Genomic DNA, 24295 nt, shown 5'->3' with positions numbered 1-24295 from the left:
TGTTTTTGTCATTGTAGAGATTGTGGTGGACAGAAAAAGCTTTTTGGAATGGTACAAATTCATTTATGTAAAATTTTATTGTGACTCCTCATGATTTTGTAAATAGTTGTGCAAAAACGCCTAAAAAAATTCCTCCATTTTAGTGCAAATAGTGGTATATAACTGTGTTAACTGCTAAATTTGTACATTATTTTATGACAAACAATTTATATTTACATTATAAGTTCTGAAAAAGATTCATTACACATGTTTATGGTGTCCACAGCAAAAAAATCTAACTTTTTTCTGCTCGGATTTTGTATTTTTTCTGCTATTTTAGGTCAAGTGTGTCCATACATTATATCAAAATGTCTAAATAATTATAGAATCACACAGGTGAGGTTGTGCTGAAAAAAAAGATACCAAGCAAAGCAAGATCAACAGCTTTTAAGGTGAAATATAAAGGTAAAATCAGAATTTGTCAAAAACGGACCTAAACCCCCCTAGGGCCCTAAGGGTTAAAGAACAACAAATAATACAGAAAGTCATTTTCTTCATATAAGCAAACACTACTGTGGACAATCTCGCTCAAAATAATAGTGTAGAAAATCCAGTTGGGAGTACAAGAAAACTTTTATGCAATAGGTAGTAAATAATTTACAGGTGTAGTGGTTGGTCAAAACAACAGTGGCCTTAAATCATATCTTTCATTCCCTCCTGTCTGTTAAGTGAGTATTTTGCAATGTGTCCTCTGCCAGCACCACAGCACCCTGCATGCCAGTGATTCCTGCCTATAGGTCAGGGATTTTCACTTGGACGGGGCCAACAGTTGGGTCCCTGCCTGCTTCCTCCCCCTGTGCCTGCCTTTGCATTGCCTCTTGTGCCACAGCTGTAACGTTACACCGGCCAACCTGCACTAAAATAACCCCTTTTGTTGGAAAAAGTATTTGATTTCACCTCATCAACTCGATACCTATGAGAGTTCAAAATAGACCCAAGCTCAACTCCGCGATCGAAATCTTTGAGAGGGAGAAAGTCGATATGAAATGTAACTTGTTATAAATGAAGTGTTTGAGGTTTCCAAACTCCAGAACTTCACTTGGGGGGGATTCTCAGATCTTTTCATTACAGAGTCAGTAGAATCCGGTTCGTTTGCTGAGACATTTAGTGCTGTACTGGGACATCTGCGGTACAAATCTGATTGTCCTGGTCGGGGGGAATGCACATGATGGGATAAATACGCCAAGGTAAGCTTTTACTCGGGCATCTCAGCAGACAAATTGTCCTGATGTGATTTAGGAAAAGAATACGGCATGCTAATACAGTTACACGGTCGCATCCAGCCTCAAACATCTCGGCCGGCTGCCCGTCCTCACCCTGTATCACCGAGGATCATCTCCAGGCCCAGACTCAGCTCTGAGGGGCTTCATTAAGGCAGAATGAAAAGCTGAAAAAACCCCACTGCCATGTCTGAGAACCGTCAAGAGTTCACCGTGTGGTCTGCCGGTCTCACGCAGCACTTTGCAGAGGAGCTGCTGACAGGGTCTTTTTTTTTTCACCTGATAGATATCTGTGGGGTTTTTTCTTTACATTTCATGCTTTGAGAGAACATCAATAACATCTCCATCAGTGTCGATTGGCTTTTTGTACAGCTTCCAATCAAAGCCGCTGACTAAAGTTTAAACTTGCACATCACGCACCAGAAAATCCTTCAGGATTCATGTCAGTAGCAGGGAAATATCCAGTACATATACAGTATTTAACCTCATGTGCAATACCTAATATTCTAATTTACTACCCTGGTTTAAGAAAATATACATTTTTTTTTTCTACATAGTACTTTGTTTACATTTACTCTTGCACAGTACTTCTACTTATGCTTCTTATTTTTAGCATTTCGGATTTAGATTTGCTTCTTTATTCTTTCACTGTCTGTTGTTGTTGCTAGGTACAAATTCCTTGTGTGTACTGACTTGACGATAAAAGCTTTTCTGATGGCGATTCACATGCAAAACAGACTGAATGATTTAAATTCCATTTTTTAATTATTATTATTTCCATTCTTTTTAAAATTCTCCACAACTACTGTAAAAATCATATCAGAACAATGAAACACAATGTCAACTAGCCCGGTCGCAGTGAATAAAACACTCCACAAAGCCTTACTTACAGTACGTTACCACATGCATGTTCCAGCATCGTTGTGCATACACGGTAGGTATAGAATACAGCACAGCAGCACAGATACGACATTTAACACAGTTTCCAAAAAGGTAATTTCAGCTTTGTGCCTGCCACAATTCACCGCTTTAAGGTTTGTCATACATACAGTACTTGGCTACACTCCGACTGACGCTTCTTAAGACACCTGCTATGCTGATGAATGCAATGATGATTTACAAAACAATGTGTGGCAAAGTGGAAGCATTTCACACCCATTAGCAGATTTTCACAAGCATGCGGACGCAATATATTAACAGTCTTTATCTTTTGATTGATTGCTTTTGTACATTTTACATCTTTAGTGTAGCTGAGAAACAAGGTCTCCCCTTGGCACTGCGACTCCTTTACAGTAGCTTATGGAAAATGTCAGCTTATATCAGCATTTTTCAGCACACGCAGCAGACTACAACTACACCGTTAAGTTTGAGTTTCTCTGTTGCTTTATATACTGTAAGACAGAAAGACTGGATAAAGAGGTATCAGAGTAAATACAGTAATGACCATAGAACAGACTGGAATTTGAGTTCCTCCCCCCGTTTTCTAGCAGCTACAGCCTCGTCCAGCCGTTCGTGTGCGGTGAGAAAATTAAGAACATAACAGTTTCAAGCCTTCACATACAGTAGGTTTCTTTTCTCACTGAAGCACAGGGAAGCAGTCTACAGGACGGGATGTTTTAAAGCTTTTGTTGGGGTACAGTCACTGCCATTTACAAAGAGAGTAGGTGGAGGGATGTGTGTGTGTGAAAGGTTGCTGCGTGGAGCTACATTACCTGTGAGTTCCTGAGAAGTTTTAGGATTTATGAGACCTTGTCCAGACCGAGTGTCCCTGTCAAGTACAGTACCGCAATAATCTAAAAGCAGGGGAGACTTCAAGTGTGGTCTCCTGTTTTAACAGTCTCACTCAAATAGTATAAGTGCATAACTCACTATATATACTGCATATAGTGCACTATAACCGCCCCATCTCTGTCTTTTTACTACATCTTACTATATACCTGGCTTTACCTTTACATCAGGCTTTCTTGATATTGAGAGTATACAGTACGAAAGTTGTTGTGACAATAATAAGTAAAGTGATAGGTTACATGCTTGGATAGTGACAGCTGCTGCCGTGGTCTTAGTAATCCCACCCTTCATGCACTGTCATTCACACTGCAGCAGAATACCTGTGGGCACGACTCTGGATGTCCCACTGCCTCGCTTTTTTCCCCAACAGTAACTGGGTCAAACGTTAATATGCCCCAGCTACTGTTCCTCTGCAACATTTCCCACCTAATTAAGTCTCTGCATGGCTGTCACACAACTGTTGCATTCAGGAGGCTGGTTCCGGTCCAGTCGGGCATTTTTGGCGAGGAGGCCAGTTAGGGAATCCGGCTTGTTAAGACAGAGTGCAGGTGTGGATTCTCACCTTCACTGGCTGACTCTGTAACTCCGGGAGCTACGTGGCATCTCAGCAGCAACACAAATGAGTTATATGGTTGTTGTTGTTTTTTTGTAATAGGTTCTGTACTTGCTTTTTTTTTTCACTGTAGAATCGTCGGCTGACTCCTCTGTCAGAGTCTTTCTTGTTGTTTCTTGATTTGCGTGAAAATATTCCCGTTATGTGTCGAGCAAACAACACACAGAGGATCCTGCTGCACAGTCCAGACTCCTCCTCAAGTGAAGTATTTGCAGTTTGTGGAGTCGATAAAGCATTGGGGTGTGCACTTGAGGTGACCGTATGACCTGAATACAACAGGAGAGGCAACATTCGGTCAGTTTCACATCTCTATCTGTTCACGCAGCACAAATACTGTCGTCATTTACTGTGCTTACCCTGGAAGATATGAGTTACACGTCTGGTATCCAAAGTCTTTCCCATCACACTCCTCAGCCCCTTCATAGCGGTATCCGTCTCCACAGTAGGCATGTTTACACTCTATGGTAAGAGGAGACAGCAGGGATGTGTTCTCATGTTCTATGTGCACAGCAAAGTACAACTAAGGAACTATTAAAGACCATCCAACACGGAACTGTAACTTACTGACACAGCCGTCTGTGACAACTCTGTTCCTGTCATCACACTCCTCCCCATTAGAGATCTGCACGATCCCATCACCACAGTAACCTTCATCATCGGGTGCATTTTCCATGGACTGGAAGGGTGTCAGCTGGAATGGAAAAGTCTTCAAAAGAGGTTAAAACACTTGAATAAATAGGAAGTCAGCATGTGTAAGAAAAACAGAGACACGGTTTAATATTCCTGCATGCACTGGTACCTGGATTGGCAGCCAGCCGTCGATGTCTTTGAAATAGAGAGATCTCTGGTCTTTTCGGAATGCAAGAGCATTATCTGTGCGGAGGCGCTCCAGTTCTTCCTCATTGCTCACCACGAAGATCTAAGTCAGAAGCAAAAATAATTTATTTTCCGATATTTAGCGCATTTTGAATTATAAACTTTAGCCCTGTTGGAGTGCAACTCTGAAGTATTGGGCATCAAAATTTTATATACCGGCTGGCAGCATGTGTCTCAAAAGCAATATCTGTCTCACCAGTATCTGCACTTTGATCATTCAGTACTTAGTTATTTATACTATCGCTATTAAAATGCAATAAGTCAAGGATTTCTAAGAGATCACAAGTGAAAATAGCTGTATCACTACAACAAGTCAAGACAAGTGAAGTCATCCTTATATAGCACATCTGAATACAACAGATGCTGAGACGCAATGGTTTCCACTGGAGAAACAAGAAAAATAAAACAAATTTACCAACCTAACAAGTTTAAGTATTAATGTAATACAAATTTACCTGACTAATTTATATATTAAGGTAAAGACCCTAGGGGCTGCACAGTGGAGTAGTGGTTAGCACTTTCGCCTTGCAGCAAGAAGATCCCCGGTTCAAATCCCAGGGTGGGCCTGGGATCTTTCTGCATGGAGTTTGCATGTTCTCCCTGTGCATGTGTGGGTTTTCTCCGGGCACTCCGGCTTCCTCCCACAGTCCAAAAACATGCTGAGCTTAATTGATTACTCTAAATTGCCCATAGGTGTGAGTGTGATTGTTGGTCTGTATATGTAGCCCTGTGACAGACTGGTGACCTGTCCAGGGTGTCCCCTGCCTTCGCCCGAGTCAGCTGAGATAGGCTCCAGCCCCCCCCCCGCGACCCTAGTGAGGATAAAGCGGTGTATAGAGGATAGATGGATGGATGTTGTAATTTAGGAATGGCTAAAGTTATTGTTAATATTAATTGCAGTGGCAACACTATGTAAATACAATATATTATTTCGTGGTGCAACAACAGTATTACACAGTAAACCTTAAATTCTACTGGAGTGTACTGTAATCCATTATACAGAATCAACTGTTTAGTTCTAGTGAGGATAAAGCGGTGTATGGATGGATGGATGTTGGTGGTGGTGGTATTGTTGTTGTTGCTAGAGGTATTGGTGGTGGTGCTGCTGGTGTTGGTATTGTTGTTGGGGTGGTGTAGGTGTTGATGGTGATATTCTTGGTCTTCCTGTTGTTGTTGTTGGTGGTAGTTATGGTGATGGTAATGGTGGTGTTGTTGTTGTTGTTGTTGTTGTTGTGGTGGTGGTATTGTTGGTTTTGTTGTTGGGTTAGCCAACCCTAACCCTAATTAAAATACAAGGTTCAGACTCTGCAATATTATTTATTGTATCTATTTACCTAACCACTTTAAATAATAATGTTAAGACCCATACAATGTTTTATAAATAATACAAATTTACCTGACTGATTTAAAAAAGAAGGTTAAGAATGTGAAAAATACAAGTGAAAAAACTGAGCAAATCCACAAATTTCCTTAAAGCTGGTATTTTTGGACAAGAGAGAGGAAAAACTTCTTTTTCATATTTTAACAGAAGCAAGACTAGTCATTCCTCACCGCTGGCACTTTAGGATAGTTTCCTGCAGAGCTGTAATCATCAAAGGGAGAACCACTGAGAGAGCTGCAGCTACACTTTCCTGGAAGCCCCGGTGGACCACGAGCTCCCTTTGCGCCGACCATGTAGACTCCTGCACATACAGGGAGAGAAAACATACATGAAAAGACAAAATGAAAGAAAAAAAAAAAGGGTCAAAAACAAGCAGAGGCTGCACATTCAGTGGAAAGTAACGGAATAATGCAGGTTTACTGAGCTAAAGGTGAAGTGTCGTTGCCGGTACAGTAGCTGGTATAAACCCCATATGTCATTAAATGCTTGATTTATCTATCAAGAAGCAAACACGATCAGCTTAATTCCCACAGAAACTTGATCAAGATAACAAATGTCACTTTAATTATGCGGTGACATAATATTTTGTAAAACTGTAGAGAGGTTTGCCATCTGGGAATCCATTTTAACCACATGATGTCATGATGAGCGCATCCTGTTTCAAGTGAGGAGATTAGATTTCTCCGGTGCTAAATAAGACTCCCGGTGTTACCTCTTACACTGGTCTAAAGTGTGCTTCCTTCTGCTGACGCGGAAGTTTGCTTCCCCTGTCAGTGGGTGCAAAGCTTTTCACACAATCTCAGAGAACAGGAAAAGAACCCACTGAACAACATGTCAGTGTAAAAGAAATCATCTGAATCCTTGAGGGATTTGAATCTGCTTGGAGTTTTCACCTGTGGCAGGTGAGCCAGGAGGACCGGGGTGACCTGGAGTTCCCTGTGGGCCTGCAGGTCCCATCGGACCAACGTTTCCTGGGTCTCCTTTCATCCCCTGGAAATCAAAAGAATACAAGGCAGTCAGACTTTTCCTTTCCCCATGTCGAAAGTTTTTTCTTTTTGTTCTGCAAAATAAAACAGCAGCAGAAACACAACAACAAAAGCAGACTGAACAGGTGAGACTAAAAGAAAAAAAAGAAAAACCCTCAAGAGCCTTACAGAAGAAATCTCATCTCAATATTCATTCACTAAAGCAAGTAAAGAAGAAACCATGAGGAAAAACAAGCAAACAAAGTAAATCAGAGATGAACTGTGTGCCATGTGTTTTACTATAATTGTGAACATCACTGTAGGGGCTGGAAGAATTCATGGATTTTTATTGAAAATATAAAAAAATGCATCTTGTGCCAATTTAAAACTGCATAATTTAACACATCTGCAAAAAATATGTTTTTATTGCAAGATATAAAGTTTATGATGGTAGGTGTCATAACCCACAATACTATTGTGATACCTATGTTAGGTACAGATAAGTTATGTTATAATAAATCTAAAAGAGCTTCTAATGAACCAAAGTATCAATTTCCAGTAGATTTGGACACTTTATTGCAAACACAGCAAATATGACATTTCCAGCTAAGCATCAATCAATCAGCAGGAAACGTGCATGAAACCTGAGCAATTGGGTTATCTCCAACGGACAGACAATAGCTGGATTTACGATATTTTTCTATTTATTTTACTCAATTTTTTAATGTGAATTGATGTCGATTTTTTTTAAATTTAAAGATAATGTCCTAAAATTGTATCATTCGGAAGCCTGAGTTCGTTTAAATAGTACATTTAGAACACAGGTAAATATTCTTGATATGCAAATAAAAACAATTTAATTTGCGCAGAAATCTATTCTCTTCATAAATGTCTTTGCATGTTTGCTGCTATACACGAGTGCAAAATAATAACCTCCCTAACAAAGTTTTACTAATTCTCCTTACTATTCCAAACCCTCTACTGTTATCTTAGCATCTCTGCTGTGTGTTCTCAAGTTTGCCTGCATGCTCGCTGTGTTTTTCCCCAAAACATCCCAGTAAAACATTTTTTTCTCCAAGCAGGTGTCCACTTGCATGCACAAAATTAAGGCACAAATACAACAGTTTGACCCAACTGCCCACGAACTTCTCACCTGCTTGCCTCTCTTTCCTGGTCGGCCCGTGGGTCCTCTGTTTCCTGAGATTCCAGGTTCTCCTTTTGGACCCATTTCACCCTGCAGCACAAATCAGATCAATTCAGTTGTTAAAATCTTTTATTTGCTTAGTTGGGTAATAAACTGTGTAACTCTCAAGCCAAAACTGCCGCTCATTTTTTGAATATGTTGCTCACTTTTTGTCCAAGCATTCCTGGGAAACCCATGGCACCCTGTGGATAAAGAACAGTTAATATTAACTCAGATGTCGTACAGTGTATGTACAGTACAGCTGATACACTCTACACCTACTTTATCTCCTTTAACTCCATTCTCACCGCGGTCACCTCGAGAACCCTGATGGAGCAGAGATGTTATGAAGTCGTTGATCAATAAATCCTTTATTTCTTACTGAATAGCAATCACTAAAACAGTCACATACCTTTTCCCCTTTATAGCCAGGTAATCCCTAGAATGAAAAATAAAACAAAATGAAGCCAAAGAGTGCAACGCTGACATGATTCCAGATCTGTGGGGTTAATAAGCAGATCCTACCCTTGGCCCAATTGGTCCTCTGGCTCCAGGCAAACCCATCAGCCCTGGGTCACCTTTCTCACCCTGACACAGATTAAAACATTAGGATTAAAACAGAGTGGATTGGCTCTGTTTTAAAAGCACATCCCCCAAACCCAAAGAAGAAATCATGAGTGCAGATTTTAGAAAAGGAAATGATCCATATAGGAAAGGTTGTTTGCATGATATGTAACAGCATTTTATTGTGCTGTAAATCATACCTAAACTCTTTTACGCTGCTTTTTTCTCGCACCTACTGATCTCACGTGATGCCACGTTTTATATGATCCACATTATGAGGTCTGACTTACTCACTTTGGCCCCACTTGGTCCCGGCCATCCAGCTGATCCCTGTTTCCCAGGAAGTCCAGGAGGCCCGGTCCGACCCTAACAGGAAGCATCAATTTTAACACAAGCCGAGCGACAGAAATACCTCATAAAAACCCAATAAAACAATTACTGCCACAGCTGAAGAAGCAGTTAGCTCCTTATGAAATCAGGGGCCTCTTGTGGCTGCTTTGCTTTACAGAAATCCAAGTGCATTGTTTGCTGCATTAGCCGACAGGCAGCTCGCCACAGTATTTATCAGACGCTGCTGCACATGTAGGGGGAGAATGGCTTTAACGAGCGCTGTCACTTTGCTCTCTTTAATTAAATGATGGGCTGTATATAGAATCGGAGTCTGTGCTTGTGGGAAATAAAATGATTAATGACCTGGCTGAAGCACTAAGCTAAATTGCACTGCAGTGCTGCAAAGCTGCTCAGTCAGGCCACCGGCTTGTGGAGCTCACCCACTGGGCTGCTTTTACTGCTTGCCCACCACAGCAGCTGATCATTTAGGAGGTCACTTCTCTTCTACCTGCGCTCATCAAAAACTGTGCCCTGAGCTTTCAATAAGGCTGTGCTCTAACAGAGAGGGAGGGAAGTCTGACAGGGATGCCTGATGCTTGGATAGAGATGCAAAACGCCCTTCCAGCAGCATCCCTTGGCCATAAAAACAGCGTGTCTCAGCAGCCCTGCTCCCCCTTGCATCCTGTCAATGTGTCTGCTCTGTCTCCTGTCAAGGTTGCCCACAATTTCTTGATGCACACAACCAGGCAGTGGCAGCGCTCTGACATACAGCTAGCGAGCAGGCGGAGGCACTCTATCATTTTTGAGTAAATCCACTTAGCAAAGAATATGGAGTGATTAATGGAGACTCTCACCTTTTGCCCAGGTCTTCCGATTTCTCCCTGACAACGAGATGTGGAGGAGGGGACAAGGACAGCAGCCACTTAATACACTTACAGAAAGCATTTCTCACTCCTGTGCAATAGGTCTATAAAAATAATGAGCAAAATCAGATGAGACTAAGCTGCTTACCTTTTCTCCTTTAGGCCCTCCTATCCCAGGTAATCCAGGTGGACCCTAATGAACATTAAAGAAATACATAAACTACATAGTATACGCTCATAAATCATACAGATAGCCATCTAAATTAGTTTTATTGTCCACAACATCCCACTGCAAAGTCACGACTGCTTCTGGGAGCCCACAGCTGCAGTTTCAATTAGCTAAAGGCTGAGAGGCTTCTATTGATTTAAAGAGTGCCTTGTGGGTGTCTTTTCATTTAATGCTGAAATGCTGCTGTGGTCCAGCTGGTGCTGTAGCAGCCTAAGACGAGCAACGAAAGCAAAAGCTCCAACTGTCATTTTCAAAATCTGCTTTTCACTAATGAAACATTAGATTAGATGCACCAATTGGACCAAAACGTCTTTTTATCTCCCATCGCCAGCGAACACAAACACATGGACACAGGCGTGTGTTGGTAATCCCTGGAATTTACGCGGCACAGTACGCCTTTCCAAGCAGACAGCTCTTCGGACAGTTTCTGAGAATGATGTGTGGCACACTGGCAGGCAGTGGAAAAAGGCTATTTGTGTCCCAGCTAAATGTAGAGCGTTAATGGGCTGCTGTGTTGCATGGGCCAGAGAAATCCCCATCTCTTGCTCCGCAGGAACTATCAAGTTGGAGAGGAAGATCGAGGTAACATGTTGCCGCAGGAATAATTCTTAACATCCTAAATCTATGGAGACCCCAATATGAAATGGACAGGCTGGGATTTAGCCAAGCTGGTACCGGTTCTGGATGTGGAAGACAGATTGTGGGAGTTGTGTTAGAACTAAATCCCAAATCTACACTAGATGTTTAGTACTGGGACAAGCATGATGTTTGAGAAGAGCCTGGTGTCCTACCTGAGGTCCAGGAGGACCAGCAGGACCAGGGAGGCCTCGGACGCAAGCAGAACCTTTGTCCTCATTACCTGACTCAGACCCACCACCATGATGCGAAATGCCTTCATGCTATAAAACAAAAATCAAAATAAAATACTCCATTTTTTGACAAACCTGGATGAAAACACAACACAGCACTGGCTTCACTTTTCTGAAAAAGTTTGTCTAAGAAGTCTGAAATTCATCCCAATGTTGGCATAACATTTCAAAACCTTTATCTTCCTGTAACCATCAGTAACCTCAATCGGGGGTCAAAAGGCAGTTTTGACCTATTTGGACATAACCCAAGGACATGTCAACAGTCTGATATTCCACAATAGAAAGTCACATGACTTTGACTCACATGAGCGTGGCGGCGCCAAAGTGAAGGAGGTGGAGGAAACAGTGGGGGTGGAGGTGGACTCAGTAAACAGCACGGGTTGAATCTCTTCTGCTGCTCCTGGGATCTGAGAGCTGTTTGAGGTATGCATGCAGTCACAAAATACAGCCGGAGTTAAGAATAAGACAGTCAGATGAGGTCATGTTTGTGTGTTGTTTTAACTTCTGCACCACAGAGTTGAATCCTGACCCCACCGCCGACATGAGAGGAGAAACGGCTAATTCACTGACATGCATCTGTGCGACAACAAATCCGTTACATGTAGTCAAAACTGGACAAATCAAAGAGGCTACAAGATGCAGGAGCAGCGCAAGCAACAGGGAAACAGGTGCAAAATATCAAATCATGACACCCATCCAGGAGAATTCCTAGAGCTGGACACAGATATGAAGTGCCTGTGCCTCTCGCTGAAGGACTGGTCTCGCTATTTATAGAGGCATTTCCAGTCTACCTCATGGACACCAAGAAAATCAAAACAAGTGCACTGTATGAAGACAACAGGAAGCTCAAAACACGTAGAATCCATGCTTTTACAGCCCCTCAGCACCTGTGCATGCATATGTACAGTACAGTATCCACATCTACACACTCATTAAACACATGCAAGCTCAGATCACAATACTCCTACCGGCAGGGAATGAAACAAAGCTGTCCAGGAAGGAGGACTGAACCAGGCCATAGGAAAACCACAGTGGCAGATAGAGTCCAAGTGTTAGGAGAGTCATGCTGCTCCAGTTGTAGTTGCCTGACTTTATTTCTGAGCCACAGCAGCCCTCACACGCTGCCTTTTTCCTCTCCCTCTCTCCTCACTGTCCTCTCCCTCTGCTCCCCTCCCTCTCTCCTCGCTCGGCTCTGTCTCCTTTACGCCCTCAGAAGAGGGTACGCTGACCAATGCCCATTAAATCTTTCCTCCGCATCAGTGTGCGCTAAAATTACAGGAGACAGCCCGCCAGCTGCTTCTGGTGCCAATATTAGATCTCTACTACTGTAGGGGATGCCTTTTGTTTTTTCCACCCCTCTAGGGATGCATATCAGAGACAAGCTCGCAGTTTCTGCAGTGGGATTCTCCGTGTAGATGCATTTGTGCATCCTGTGACAACTTTCTTACCTGCATCAGATTTCAGCTGCTATCAATCGGTGCATCTCTTTCATTCAGTCCACTGTGCATTCTGGTATTCCTCCAGTCCAGTCTATATTGGTTTCACTGTGGCACAAAATTAAATGTCTGCATTTCCAAGGAGGCTCCTTTGAGAGCTCCTGTTCCAAAAAAAATCCAGCAAATACAGACATCACTTGTCAACAGCAGCGTCATGAGAATTATGTCTCTATTATGTGTGCAGAAATTAGACAGACACAGAGGGAAAAACACGTCACTCACATCTGCAAGAGTCTAAATGAGTGAGTCATGTAACTTGATAAAAATTAATTCAAAGACACTTCGCTTTCACTACATAACAAATATGAAGATGTTGCACTTGTTGTCGGAGCTGTTAGAATTTATCTATCCAGGTGTGAAATTACAGGATGTACACTGTTTAATTGTGTATATCCAAATTAGAAGTCAGGGTAGAGCTGGTTCTAGCACCGAGATCGTGAAATTACATCTTAGTTTTCTAAATATTGCACTGGATTGTATAGCAAAACCATGTTCTGTACGATAATCATGCTATTCAGCTGGATTTATGATGATGGAACGGAGCTTAAATATTAGTTGATTCGGCTCACATGGGCATACACTGTATAGTATACAACAGAAGTGAGTGCACCCCTGTGTAATATCACGTCACATGTTTCAAAATGTAATCACCTGTCAATAACTGTATTATGTCTAAGTAGGCCGTTTCCTTTTACGAATAATCCAAAGCATATTCTTTGGAAATAATATATACAGATTCCAAAGTAGAAACTCAATGCAATAAAAGTGAATACATCTGTGATCACTGACACACAAATTAGAAAGCCTGTCATCACTGAAACTAAACTGAGTACACCTGTGATTTCCACTCATCTTAACTGAATGAACGTGGTAATAAGATGACCTGTAACCACGAGAACTTTCTCAGTGTCAGACCTATGGCCCGTGCCTATCTGTATGTCTATGTCAAGGCTGGAACGGACAAATCTGATAGTGAGACTTCACAAAGATGGCCAATAATACAGGAAGATCAGTGACCAACTGAACATAAGTGGAAACACAGTTGCAACAGTAATCAGACATAAAATGAGTCAAAGTACCACTAGTCAGGGCTGCCGTGGTCGTCCTCTGAAAACAGCGCTATGGACAGTACCCTGGTTGCACAATCTACCTCTGAAAAACATTTAGGAAAGTGTGTCAGACATGGCACAGGAGTTGTCAGTAGAAATTTTTGTTACAGTTCAGTGTGAGGGACGGTTTACAAGACTGACCTTTATGGTAATCGCTCTGACAAAAAACTGATAGATGAGACCTTGCTAAATAACATTTATAAAGCCAGATAAATAGTGGAAGTTGATTTTTTTTAGTCAGATCAGACCAAGATCATTTTTCTTGGTCTCATCTGATCCCAGATTGGGTCAAGCTGATGTGAACCTGGCCAGGACTACCACAGCAAATGCATAGTCCCAACAGTGAAGAATGGAGGTGAAGTGATAATATGATAAGGTGTTGGGGAGATGACATTTATAAATGCACCATAAATCCCTGTGGATTAACCAAAATAGTGGCTGACAAGAGGACCCTTAGTCTGCAGAAACTTGGCAGAAGAGGGATGTTCCTGCATCGTAACGATCCAAAACCCACACAAGAGTCTCTAAAGAGGAAAAAAGTGTGTCTCCTGATGGAAATTCAATAGAACATCTTTGGGGAATTTTAAAGAGAAGGAAAGAGCAACACAATCGATCCAACGAAGAGCGGTCTCTGAGGGATCGCAAAGCGTCTCTTTGGAAGTGGTATCTTCAAATGATGACGGGGACTGAGTCTGTCATTACAAATAGATCTCCCTAACAAGGTGTGAAATTAGAAGGTGTAAATGTGTGAATATAGATATGTAAATTATTGGTATTTATGCTTTGATATATTATGATGGAGTAAAGCTTAAATATTAGCTGATAAACTAATAAGTTAATTGACAAAATTATTCTGCAGCTATTATGATGATTAAATATTTTGTGGTTCAAGGTTCTCAGATGTAAGGATCTTCATTTTTTAAGTCATACACTCAACAAAAATATGAACGCAACACTTTTGTTTTTGCTCCCTTTTTATGAGATGAAGTCAAAGATCTAAAACTTTTTCCACATACACAATATCACCGTTTCTCTCAAATATTGTTGACAAATCTGTGATAGTGAGCACTTCTCCTTTGCTGAGATAATCCATCCCACCTCACAGGTGTGCCTTAGACTGCCCACAATAAAATGAGGCTGGTTGGATGTACGGCCAAATTCTCTGAAACGCCTTTGGAGACGGCTTATAGTAGAGAAATGAACATTCAATACACGAGCAACAGCTCTGGTTGGCATTCCTGCTGTCAGAATGCCAATTGCACGCTCCCTCAAATCTTGCCACATCTGTGGCATTGTGCTGTGATAAAACTGCACCTTTCAGAGTGGCCTTTTACTGTGGGCAGTCTAAGACACACCTGTGCACTAATCATGGTGTCTAATCAGCATCTTGATATGGCACACCTGTGAGGTGGATGGATTATCTCAGCAAAGCAGAAGTGCTCACTATCACAGATTTAGACAGATTTGTGAACAATATTTGAGAGAAATGGTGATATTGTGTATGTGGAAAAAGTTTTAGATCTTTGAGCTCATCTCATAAAAAATGGGAGCAAAAACAAAAGTGTTGTTTTATAATTTTGTTGAGTGTAGTTTATATTCTTGTGAAAAAGCATACCTTTTCTTTCTTTGGGTTTTGATCTTTTCAGCAAAATAAAACATTGTAAGAGGTAATGTTCCCTTTAGGGAGTTGTGAATAGTATATTTTCACCATTTCTTGACATATTAGAGACTATACAATTAATTAAAATAATAATCATAGTTTCAGGCCAGTTAAAGATGAAAAAATAAGACAGCTGACATAAATAAATCACATTAGCTGGATAATGTGTACAAATGTTTTATTGTGGTGTTATTTAGTTGATTTTAACAATATAGTGTAGTAAGAATCACTAAAAATGGTTATTTCACAGAAATAATTACAAAAAACAAAAGCAGCTTCATAATTTCCACTTTCCTGAAGGAAATCATCACTGTTGTTCTGATAATGTTCTGGACATTAGAGGTTGGAGCGAGTGAGCCAAGGAAACTCCTGCAAATACAGACAACACAAAATTACATTAGACCTCCTTAGATGAAAAGGCTGTTTAGCTTTTTGTGACCTGAATGGCTGTTGGAATCCATTTGAGTTCCACATTTACTTGTGCAGGAACAAATAACAGTTTGTCTTCAGTCAGACTCAACCTAAAGTCTGGTCATTGTCAGAGGGCAGCACATCTCAGAAAAGGGATTCTGCTGGCCACAGAGTGCACAGCCTGGAGCTCAGCACCATGGATACAGTCCTCAATACAACCTTCAGCCGTGTCTGCGGAGGGTTGCGTGGATACATTCAACATAAACACAGAGGGCCATGCTTTCTAATTATGGGAGCCTTTAAATAGAAAGGTCAGGTTGGTGTGAGGTGGAGGGATTGTGAGTGGAATGCAACGGTTCTGGAGTGCACCTGGAGGGTATGGATTACTGCTTAGAGAGAGTTGGTCACGTAACCAAACGGGGATGAGACAAGAGTCAAGTAAACAGTGAGCTGCTCGTTGCAGTAAACGAACCAAAACGCTGTTGCTTTTAATCACGGCTGGCTGTACTGCTGTGAGGGTCAGTGACATTCACACTCTGATTTACCTCCTGCAGGGCACCAGGTAGAAATACTTTAAAAAAAAAAAAAAAAGGTGCTGATCTGACTTGTAACCTTTGGTCATTTATATTATCTGTTGTCACATCAAGCCTGCAGGGACACTGAGCTGCGAGGGGATAAAACCTGGTATGAGATGAGGCTTACATCAATTATGAGCAGTGCCAAGTTCTTTACCCTTTAATCCTGATTTTCTGGAAGTCTAAAAATGAAGTGTCCACATGTTGTGGATTTGGGTAGCCTAAAGGCTGTCCAGATTTTACTAAAGTGTGCGTGAGTGCACGGAAATCTGGACTTTAGGGTTCAGCCACAGATGTTGGTCTGGGTCTAAGAAGAGGTATAGTTACAACCTCTGGCCACAAGGTGGAGTTTGCTTGTTTCTTTGAGCGTCTATGGTTGCATGCAGAGAGGTGTTCAATGTAATCGGTCCTATTTCCAGGATGCAGGGGATGTGCATATTCAGCATGTATGAATTCTAAGCACATTAAAGCTATATGTCAGCTTCTTGCATGTTTGGGAAATTAAAAGCAAGAAAACCTGTAGTAAAAGACATGCCAACAGCTAACTAACAGCCTCTCTGCTGTGATTGAGTATAAAAGTTACATATTTAGACATTTTTTTTCATGTAAATAATCCCTCTCCTACCTTAAAATGGCTTACATTACACTCCAAACTCCTGATTCCTTGAGAATGTGTAGATCTATTAAGTCCCTGCTTCTCTCTCCACTACTGGTTGCCCCTAAAGCACACCAGCTCACCTACAACTCTGCTCTAACACTGTAAAACTACTTTATGATGCTACACATTTGTAAGTTGCAATATTGGAGTAATCCAGTCAGACATGTTCGAAGCAGGAACGGATTCTGAGGAATACCGTTACATAAAGCTCCTCCCTGCAAGTTGATGGTTCTTTGTTTTTGTTTTTTTTATGTGTATAAAACCCTGGAAATTTAATCTGTTTTTGAGTTTTTCATTACTACGCTGCTTTAAGTCAGATTGGATTTGTATGTTACATTTATATTATTGCTCAGTGCTGCACCTAAAACTGTGTTTTTATTTGCAAATTGTAGTTATACAAGTGTAAAGTCCTGGTACTCTGTGTTTAGATAAATAATTGAATGTGTCTAGTTTTGGAAGGGGATATTTCAGTAACCACAGAAAAGACATTTATTGTGAGTGAAATGTGTCTTGCCACTAATTCGTATGGCTTATTCTGTACTAATGACAGAGACGCAACAGTTAATATTTATCCTGTGAAGGCACTGTGTCTCTTAACGAATGAGGATCTAATTAACCTGTTAATCCTGGGAAGCCTCAGGGCCTTGAATAGGGCCACTGACTTTAAAATTGAGGTATTACAAAAGAATTTAATCCAACAGAAAACTGGCATCACAGGTTAAATGCTAAAGATTTTCTGTCTGTCGTTATGTCTGAAAAATCAATTCAGATGAAAAACCTCTTAATTAGACTCCAGTGGATTCTTTCCTTTTGAGCTGTACAACTCTACAGACGTATTTTGCTGAAGGCCCCGGTTACCTGCTGTTTCCTGTCTGAGGACGGATCAATAAGCACATTGAGGAGGCTTGGTTTTTCCCAGTCACTCAGGCTAAGCTGTAAGGCACTGCGCAGCTCCTCCACCGTCCTCACCAGGAAACCTCGACCTCCGAACGCCGTCATGACCTCATCATAGCGGGCCTCAGGGAGGAGGGACACGGGAGGGGCTCTAAAAGGGAGAAATGAAGACATGAGATACATTTCAATTACAGAACAGCACATTACATGGATGGAGCCATCACAGTGAATGCACTCCGTTATGATCTTGTGTGACTTACATAGAGGTCAGATCTCCCATTTTTGCCATTACTTTCCATGTCTCAGGATCCATACCGCTGTATATGCCATTATTATTGACCACAATAAGGACCACAGGGAGATTATACCTAGCAATAGAAATCAAAATAAATCAGAGGGGGTTGAACTGTACATACTAAATACAACCACTGGAGCTCCCTCTACCTGCACATGGTCTCAACCTCCATGCCAGAGAATCCAAAGGCGCTGTCTCCTTCCACACAGACAACCCTGCGGCCGCTGTTCTCGCTCTTCTCCAAGGCAGCTGCAGCTATAGCAAACCCGAGGCCCACTCCCATCGTCCCAAAGGTGCCAGCATCCAACCTGCACATCACCAGGAGTAATTAATCAACTACAAACAGACCTACAGGATTACTTAAGTGGTATACCAAATGTCAGCTGTGGGTTTATATTTATATCCATCCATCCATCCTCTATATACCGCTTTATCCTCACTAGGGTCGTGGGGGGTGCTGGAGCCTATCCCAGCTGACTCGGGTGAAGGCAGGGGACACCCTGGACAGGTCCCCAGTCTGTCGCAGGGCTACATATACAGACAAACAATCACTCACATTCACACCTACGGGCAATTTCGAGTAATCAATTAACCTCAGCATATTTTTGGACTGTGGGAGGAAGCCGGAGTACCCGGAGAAAACCCACGCATGCACAGGAAGAACATGCAAACTCCATGCAGAAAGATCCCAGGCCCTTTATATTTATATTTCATGTGAAAAAACTCCTGTTTGATGTGAATAAACTGCTAATCTTGACATGGAGGGAGCCTCAGGTGGGGCTGTGTGTGGTCATGCTGGATGCAGCACGAGGATAAGCGCATGCTTTATTTGGAAAAAAAGTCAGGCAGCAATCTTCCTTGGTTGGATTTAGTAGCATTTGAATATTATTTCCAACACTATACAGGTCTGAACTGCAAGCAGTTGCATTACCAAATTGTACTTGCAAGTGACGTACTTTGAATTGTGTTAAATGACTTGGGGAAAGCTTTTTCAGGAACAATATTGATTAATTAAATTAAAATTATCACAGCGAGTGTGCACCATTCTTGATCACTTTGCACTATAATGTCACATCTATTACAAATCCACAAAACTGAAACTTTGCTGCTATAAAGACAGTGTAGGTGAGGTAAACAAGAGTCATTAATCTAACCTGGGTTTTCATCAAATACTACCAGGAGCTGAAGTTCAGTTTGTCACTTCCAGCTGTTTGCAGGAGTCTTTCCTCTGAGTTTATTAAATACCGGCATCATCAGACAGTAACAGGATTAATATGAGTGTCTCCAAAGACAGAGGGCTCTGCATAATTTGCCAAAAATGCATAATTTTGCCTTCAAAAAACCCTTGTTCTATAATTCCTGTGTGATCCTTTACTCCCTTGTATTATCACTGGATGAGGCCTCTGATAGCTGAAGCTCCTGGACTCAAACTCATCTCTATGAACCGTCCTGCAGCACCTGCACTTTTATGTTGTTTAATACATCATTAACACAACTGAGGGGTGGGTCTTTAGTCTCTGCTTGAAAGAGGCGGCCTTGCCTGTGTCGAGGCAGGTAGTTATTCAGCATCGTGCGGCCGATGTCCATGGTGTTTGCACCCTCGCTGACAATGATGCAGTCGTGTGGCAGCAGCTGGGAAATGTGATGAAACACTGTGTAGTAGTTCATGGGCAATGTTTCCTTCAGAGCAAGTGCCTAATTACAGAAACAAGAAAAAAAAAAGACAAAAATGAAAAATCGAACAAAATACAATGCAATAAACACGCTCCGCTTAAAACATGCCCCGCCTTATATGTAGTACCTCTAAGTGCAAGAAATAATAATATATACTGGACGATACACCTACAAAATGATACATCTTCACTACAATAAAAAAAACAGTCAGGTCAAGGTCATGCACCCCAAAAACCACATCTACATTACCAACAGGCTTAGTGTGCGCAATATGAATGAAATCCCTCAAGTAGTTTGTGAGATATGATCCGGAAACAAAAAAATATTTGGAGTGCCTCACTATGACCTTGAAAATCAGGTCAAGGTCATACACCCCAAACAGCACATCTATACTATATAGAGATGGCCTGGGTGCAATATGAATGAAATCCCTCAAGTAGTTTCAGAGATATGCTCCGGAAACGAAATGCGGACGTACGTACGTACGGACATACGGACATACGTGCCCACGCCAATATCCCCCTTCGTGCCTACGGCCGGCGGGGGATAAAAATGGCTTAACTGCATATATAAATGAAAATGATCCGCAGGTGGCATACAGTTTGCACAGCAGGTTTTCCACATGTGATGTGAATAAAACCCACCTTTGACATTTTTGCATTTGCAGCCATCTTCTCCTTCAGTGTGCTCCACCACTCTGTCTTAGAGGGATACTTCCAGCCATCGTTACGAACACATGCAAGGAGCTGCAGGAAAAAGAACTAGAATTACTACCTGAGGGCTGTATGTAATTGCAAACCAACAGAGTTGCAGTTTACATCCAGGTCTGTCCTATTAGGAAAATACGTAAAATAACAACATAAACCAAACTTTGTCATAATCACAACATAAGATGTTCTGTGTGGTCGCAGTGACCGTAAACCACTAAACTTATCTATTCATTCTTGATTCAAAGTAGATTCTACACCCAAACTGCAACTTAACGTACCTGAGTGACAATAGCATTGATGTCTCCTAGCAGAGCAGCAGCCGGCCTCACATTGTTACCCATCTCCTCAGGACAAAGGTCAACCTGCATTGTTAAATAATTAAGTTATGAAATAAGTTACAAGAGATATGAACGAAGAAACGCTCTCTCGTGAAAAAGTATTTACAGAAGAATTTAGCAATTAGGCAGCCTACTAGCTTTATACCAGGTACTCAGTTTTGGAAGATCTGAAATCACAGGTGCTTTGTTTGATCATTTACATACCTGAATGATCTTCACATTAGGGTTAAATCTCGGTGGCAGACCAAAATGTAGAATCCAGTTGAGCCTGGCTCCAAGGAGAAGCACAACATCAGCCTGGAGAAGAGCTCTGCGTAAAAGAAACAATAAAACAAGTGGCAAAATTTGGCTGGAGATCCAAAGAGAGTATGGAAAACTAAACAAATAATGCTTTGCTGAATACATGTCCTAATTTTTTTCGTATTAGGGTTATTCCAAATTCTATATTCTGATTTGGTGTGGGTTAACTATTAGTAACCACGATGTCGATGTTTGTTTGCTGTTCCTAAATTCACAGATGAGGAGCTTTAAAGTGTAAATCTGGAAGTCCAAATTTACACGAAATCAAGCAATGTGGAAGCGTGTAAGACCAGATGTTCGGTTCCGCAGTGAGGCTAACCTTGAGCGGGCAGCAGCCACACAGTTTGGGTGATCATCAGGTAGGACTCCTTTCCCCATGGGAGTGGGCAGGAATGGAAGGCCGCTCATTTCCACAAACTCCTTCAGAACAGTCTCTGCTCTGCCGTAGGCGGCTCCTATTGGGAACAACATCATCTCTATGATTATGATTTGCACCAAACTGATTCACCAGTGATGAAGGAAAGTAAAAATCTTAAGTAATTCTTCATAACGATTATAAAAGACATGGCTTTGTTTGTTTTGTGTTACCTTTCCCAATGATGACTAAAGGTGCCTTTGCTGCTTTTAAGACAGAGATAGCTTCGGTGATTTCACCATGATCAGCCAAACTCACAGGTGGAGGTGGACAGCAGGACACTTCTCTGCAGGACAGACACACATCTGTAAATGCTTTTTCATTCCTGCAATTATAGAACTGATACTATGCATTCAAAAACTTATTAAAAAAAATACATGAATGTCAGCAAACCTGACTTTGCTTCTGTCCACTTTGGCATTGACCATGTCTCCTGCAATGTCCACATAACAAGCACCTGGACGCCCATACATGCTTGTGCGGACCGCCTACAAGGAACCAAATCCCATAAAACTTCAGTCAGATTTGTGTTAAATTATACAAATATCTAGCATAATGGGTAGAATACATTGCTAAGTTCGGATGAAGGGAAACATGGAAGAGCAGTTTGATGTTACCTTCTCTATCACTGAGGGGATGGCTTCTAGACTGCTAGGTCGAGCAGAAAATTTGCTGTACAGCCGGCATGCCTCTACCTAGCAGCAAATGAAGCCAGTGTCAGTGTAATAAGGCAGTGTCAGGATAAAATCCAAAAATAAGAACCATCATTAACTTTAGTTTTATTGCATCTTTTAAAAGTGGAGATAGAATGCATTTATTTAAAAAAAGAAGCAATAAAAAATACAGTAAAACGTTTGAAAAGTAACTACAAAGTATTATAAATATGCCTATCTGCAAGGGTGTATTGAAAAACACTAGACACTTGATTGCTGTATTGTTTCAGTGAATGACTACTGAGCTGCAGTAGTCCAACAGGAAAGAGATGAAGGTGTGAATAAATTGAGCAGCTGTGTTTCCAGGAAGCATTGGTTAAACAGCTATAGGTACTCAAGGTGGGTTTGAAAAGTAAAGAACTTCATTTCAGTGGGATAAAGAAAAAATACACTAATGTGTCTGCTTGCACCTTCTTCAAGGTGTAGACACACAAACAAACAGAACAGAGAAACAGAGATACTATAGCTGCAGTTATAGCAGGTGTGCCCAGGTTGATGTTGTAAATCTTCCACACTCTTATCATTGTCTAGTTCAATCACAGATACCAGCAGCACAGATACCAACTCCACTAGGAAGTTCATCTATGAGTGACATCTGCCCACCCACTGCTGTGTCTATTTTTAGAGAGCGGTCTGCATTTTCAGTTCCTGGCTTTTCTGACCTTTAATAGTTTGCAAAACTATATTAACACTGTAATGCTGCAAACACGGAATGATCATCTGAGCAGCTAATCAAACAGAGAACAAAACATGAGTCCAAATTCTCCATTAATTCTCATGGAGATGCATTGTTACACAACCTCACACACTACAGCTGTGTCAGTTAAATTTGTGAGGGTTTACTGCTTTGATTGATTGGGATGGGGCCTTTAAGTACTCTGTTTGAAAGTTGAATCATATGATCAACCAAAAATCCACTTGAAAGCATGCATTACCTGTGGGAACTCCTGAAAAGCTCCGGTTGTTTCCTGATTTCGATCCGAGGACCCTCCAATCACAACGACCGGCCTGTGAAAAGAAAGCACTCACTTATAAACAATACGCAGAGAAACCAGTAGATCTAAATGTATAAACTAACTGTGTTATTTTGGAGTCTTACCAGCAGTTTATGTTTGCGTTGGCCATTCCACCCAGAGCATGGATGAGTCCAGGCCCAGACACCACCAGGCAGGATCCTGGTCTGGATTCACAGAACCAACAAAACCACAGCAGACACGTGAGATAGAAAGTGTCACAGCAGCTGTTCACATTGTTCTGCTCAGCAACACAAAGTCTTACCTGCCAGTCAGATAACCGATGGCAGAAGCTGCATAACACGCCTGTTGAATGACAGAGGTTCTTAGATATTTATTACACATTAAACTGTGGTGAACAGAAACCTAACAGTGAGAGTTTTACCGCTTGTTCGTTGCGCATTCCCACATATTTGATGCCTGCAGCTTGAGCAGCCATGGCCACTTCAATGACAGGAACACCCACTATCCCGAACATGTACTCCACTTTCTGGAGAAAAAAAACATTCCTCGAATGTTATAAACCAAGCTGAAATCAACAAATTATGTCAGTAACTTAACTACATTTAGATCACAAAAAGTTTACCAATGACCTCGACAGCGCTTCACTTGAACTTTGACACACTCTCAGAAGCACAGAAGCAACACATCAACACTGCAGCTTCAGAATATTTTGTAAACATTAGCGGTGTTAAATATTTTTAAAAGGTCTTACCTGAGCCTTTAGAGACTCAGCAATCAGCTGAGCACCTGTCACTTCGTCCATGACTCTGCAGAGCTCCAAAATTTTACACCAAACCGCTGCTAGCTACATCAACGAGCCACTGCCTCCTGTTTAGATTCTGCTACAAGCTCCGCCCACTAAGATAAAGTTTGGCGTCACTTCCGCTGGACGTAAAGTTTAATATTATCAATAATAATAATGATAATTTTTTCCATTCACAGTCTGCAGCTACAGTAGTGATGATGAGATAGAAAAAATATTTAACTAAACAGATTTCACGGAAGATAGCAAATGTATTAGATTAGCTGTAAAAACTAAAATGATTTATTCTGTGGACAAATTAAGTTTGACGATAAAATCAATCGTCACTAGTGTTATATTCGGACGAAT

The 24295-nt window shown here is 41.4% G+C and overlaps 2 protein-coding genes across 3 annotated transcripts; both read right to left on the bottom strand.

Annotated features, from left to right (window-relative positions):
* Positions 1-2002: 2002 nt before the first annotated feature.
* colq (collagen-like tail subunit (single strand of homotrimer) of asymmetric acetylcholinesterase) lies at positions 2003-14513 on the bottom strand. 2 transcript variants are annotated; one of them, XM_022194512.2, is made up of 18 exons: positions 12369-14513; positions 11889-11925; positions 11225-11334; positions 10843-10950; positions 9971-10015; positions 9814-9840; positions 8924-8995; positions 8591-8653; positions 8478-8504; positions 8348-8392; positions 8233-8268; positions 8036-8116; positions 6811-6907; positions 6088-6218; positions 4460-4579; positions 4225-4366; positions 4017-4119; positions 2003-3926 (listed from the first exon to the last, which is right to left on the bottom strand). In XM_022194512.2, exons 1-18 carry the CDS (start codon positions 12372-12374, stop codon positions 3857-3859), a joined length of 1320 nt encoding a protein of 439 aa, XP_022050204.1. In that variant the 5' UTR covers positions 12375-14513; the 3' UTR covers positions 2003-3856. The 2 variants fall into 2 exon arrangements, with proteins under 2 accessions (XP_022050204.1, XP_022050202.1); XM_022194510.2 differs by having other exon boundaries at positions 11889-14513.
* Positions 14514-15346: 833 nt separating this feature from the next.
* On the bottom strand, positions 15347-24041 carry hacl1 (2-hydroxyacyl-CoA lyase 1). Its single transcript, XM_022194513.2, has 17 exons — positions 23897-24041; positions 23567-23671; positions 23447-23487; positions 23268-23348; positions 23104-23176; positions 22073-22150; positions 21849-21943; positions 21629-21741; positions 21360-21495; positions 20945-21050; positions 20681-20764; positions 20337-20438; positions 19559-19713; positions 18168-18326; positions 17984-18091; positions 17688-17874; positions 15347-15554 (listed from the first exon to the last, which is right to left on the bottom strand). The coding sequence occupies exons 1-17, from the start codon at positions 23945-23947 to the stop codon at positions 15522-15524; spliced, it is 1707 nt and encodes a 568-aa protein (XP_022050205.1). The 5' UTR covers positions 23948-24041; the 3' UTR covers positions 15347-15521.
* Positions 24042-24295: the final 254 nt, after the last annotated feature.

This window comes from Acanthochromis polyacanthus, chromosome 12, assembly GCF_021347895.1.
Source record: "Acanthochromis polyacanthus isolate Apoly-LR-REF ecotype Palm Island chromosome 12, KAUST_Apoly_ChrSc, whole genome shotgun sequence".
In the NCBI taxonomy this organism is placed as follows: domain Eukaryota; kingdom Metazoa; phylum Chordata; class Actinopteri; family Pomacentridae; genus Acanthochromis; species Acanthochromis polyacanthus.
The sequence above is the reverse complement of the archived record's forward strand: the minus strand, read 5'-3'. Positions and strand labels throughout refer to the sequence as shown.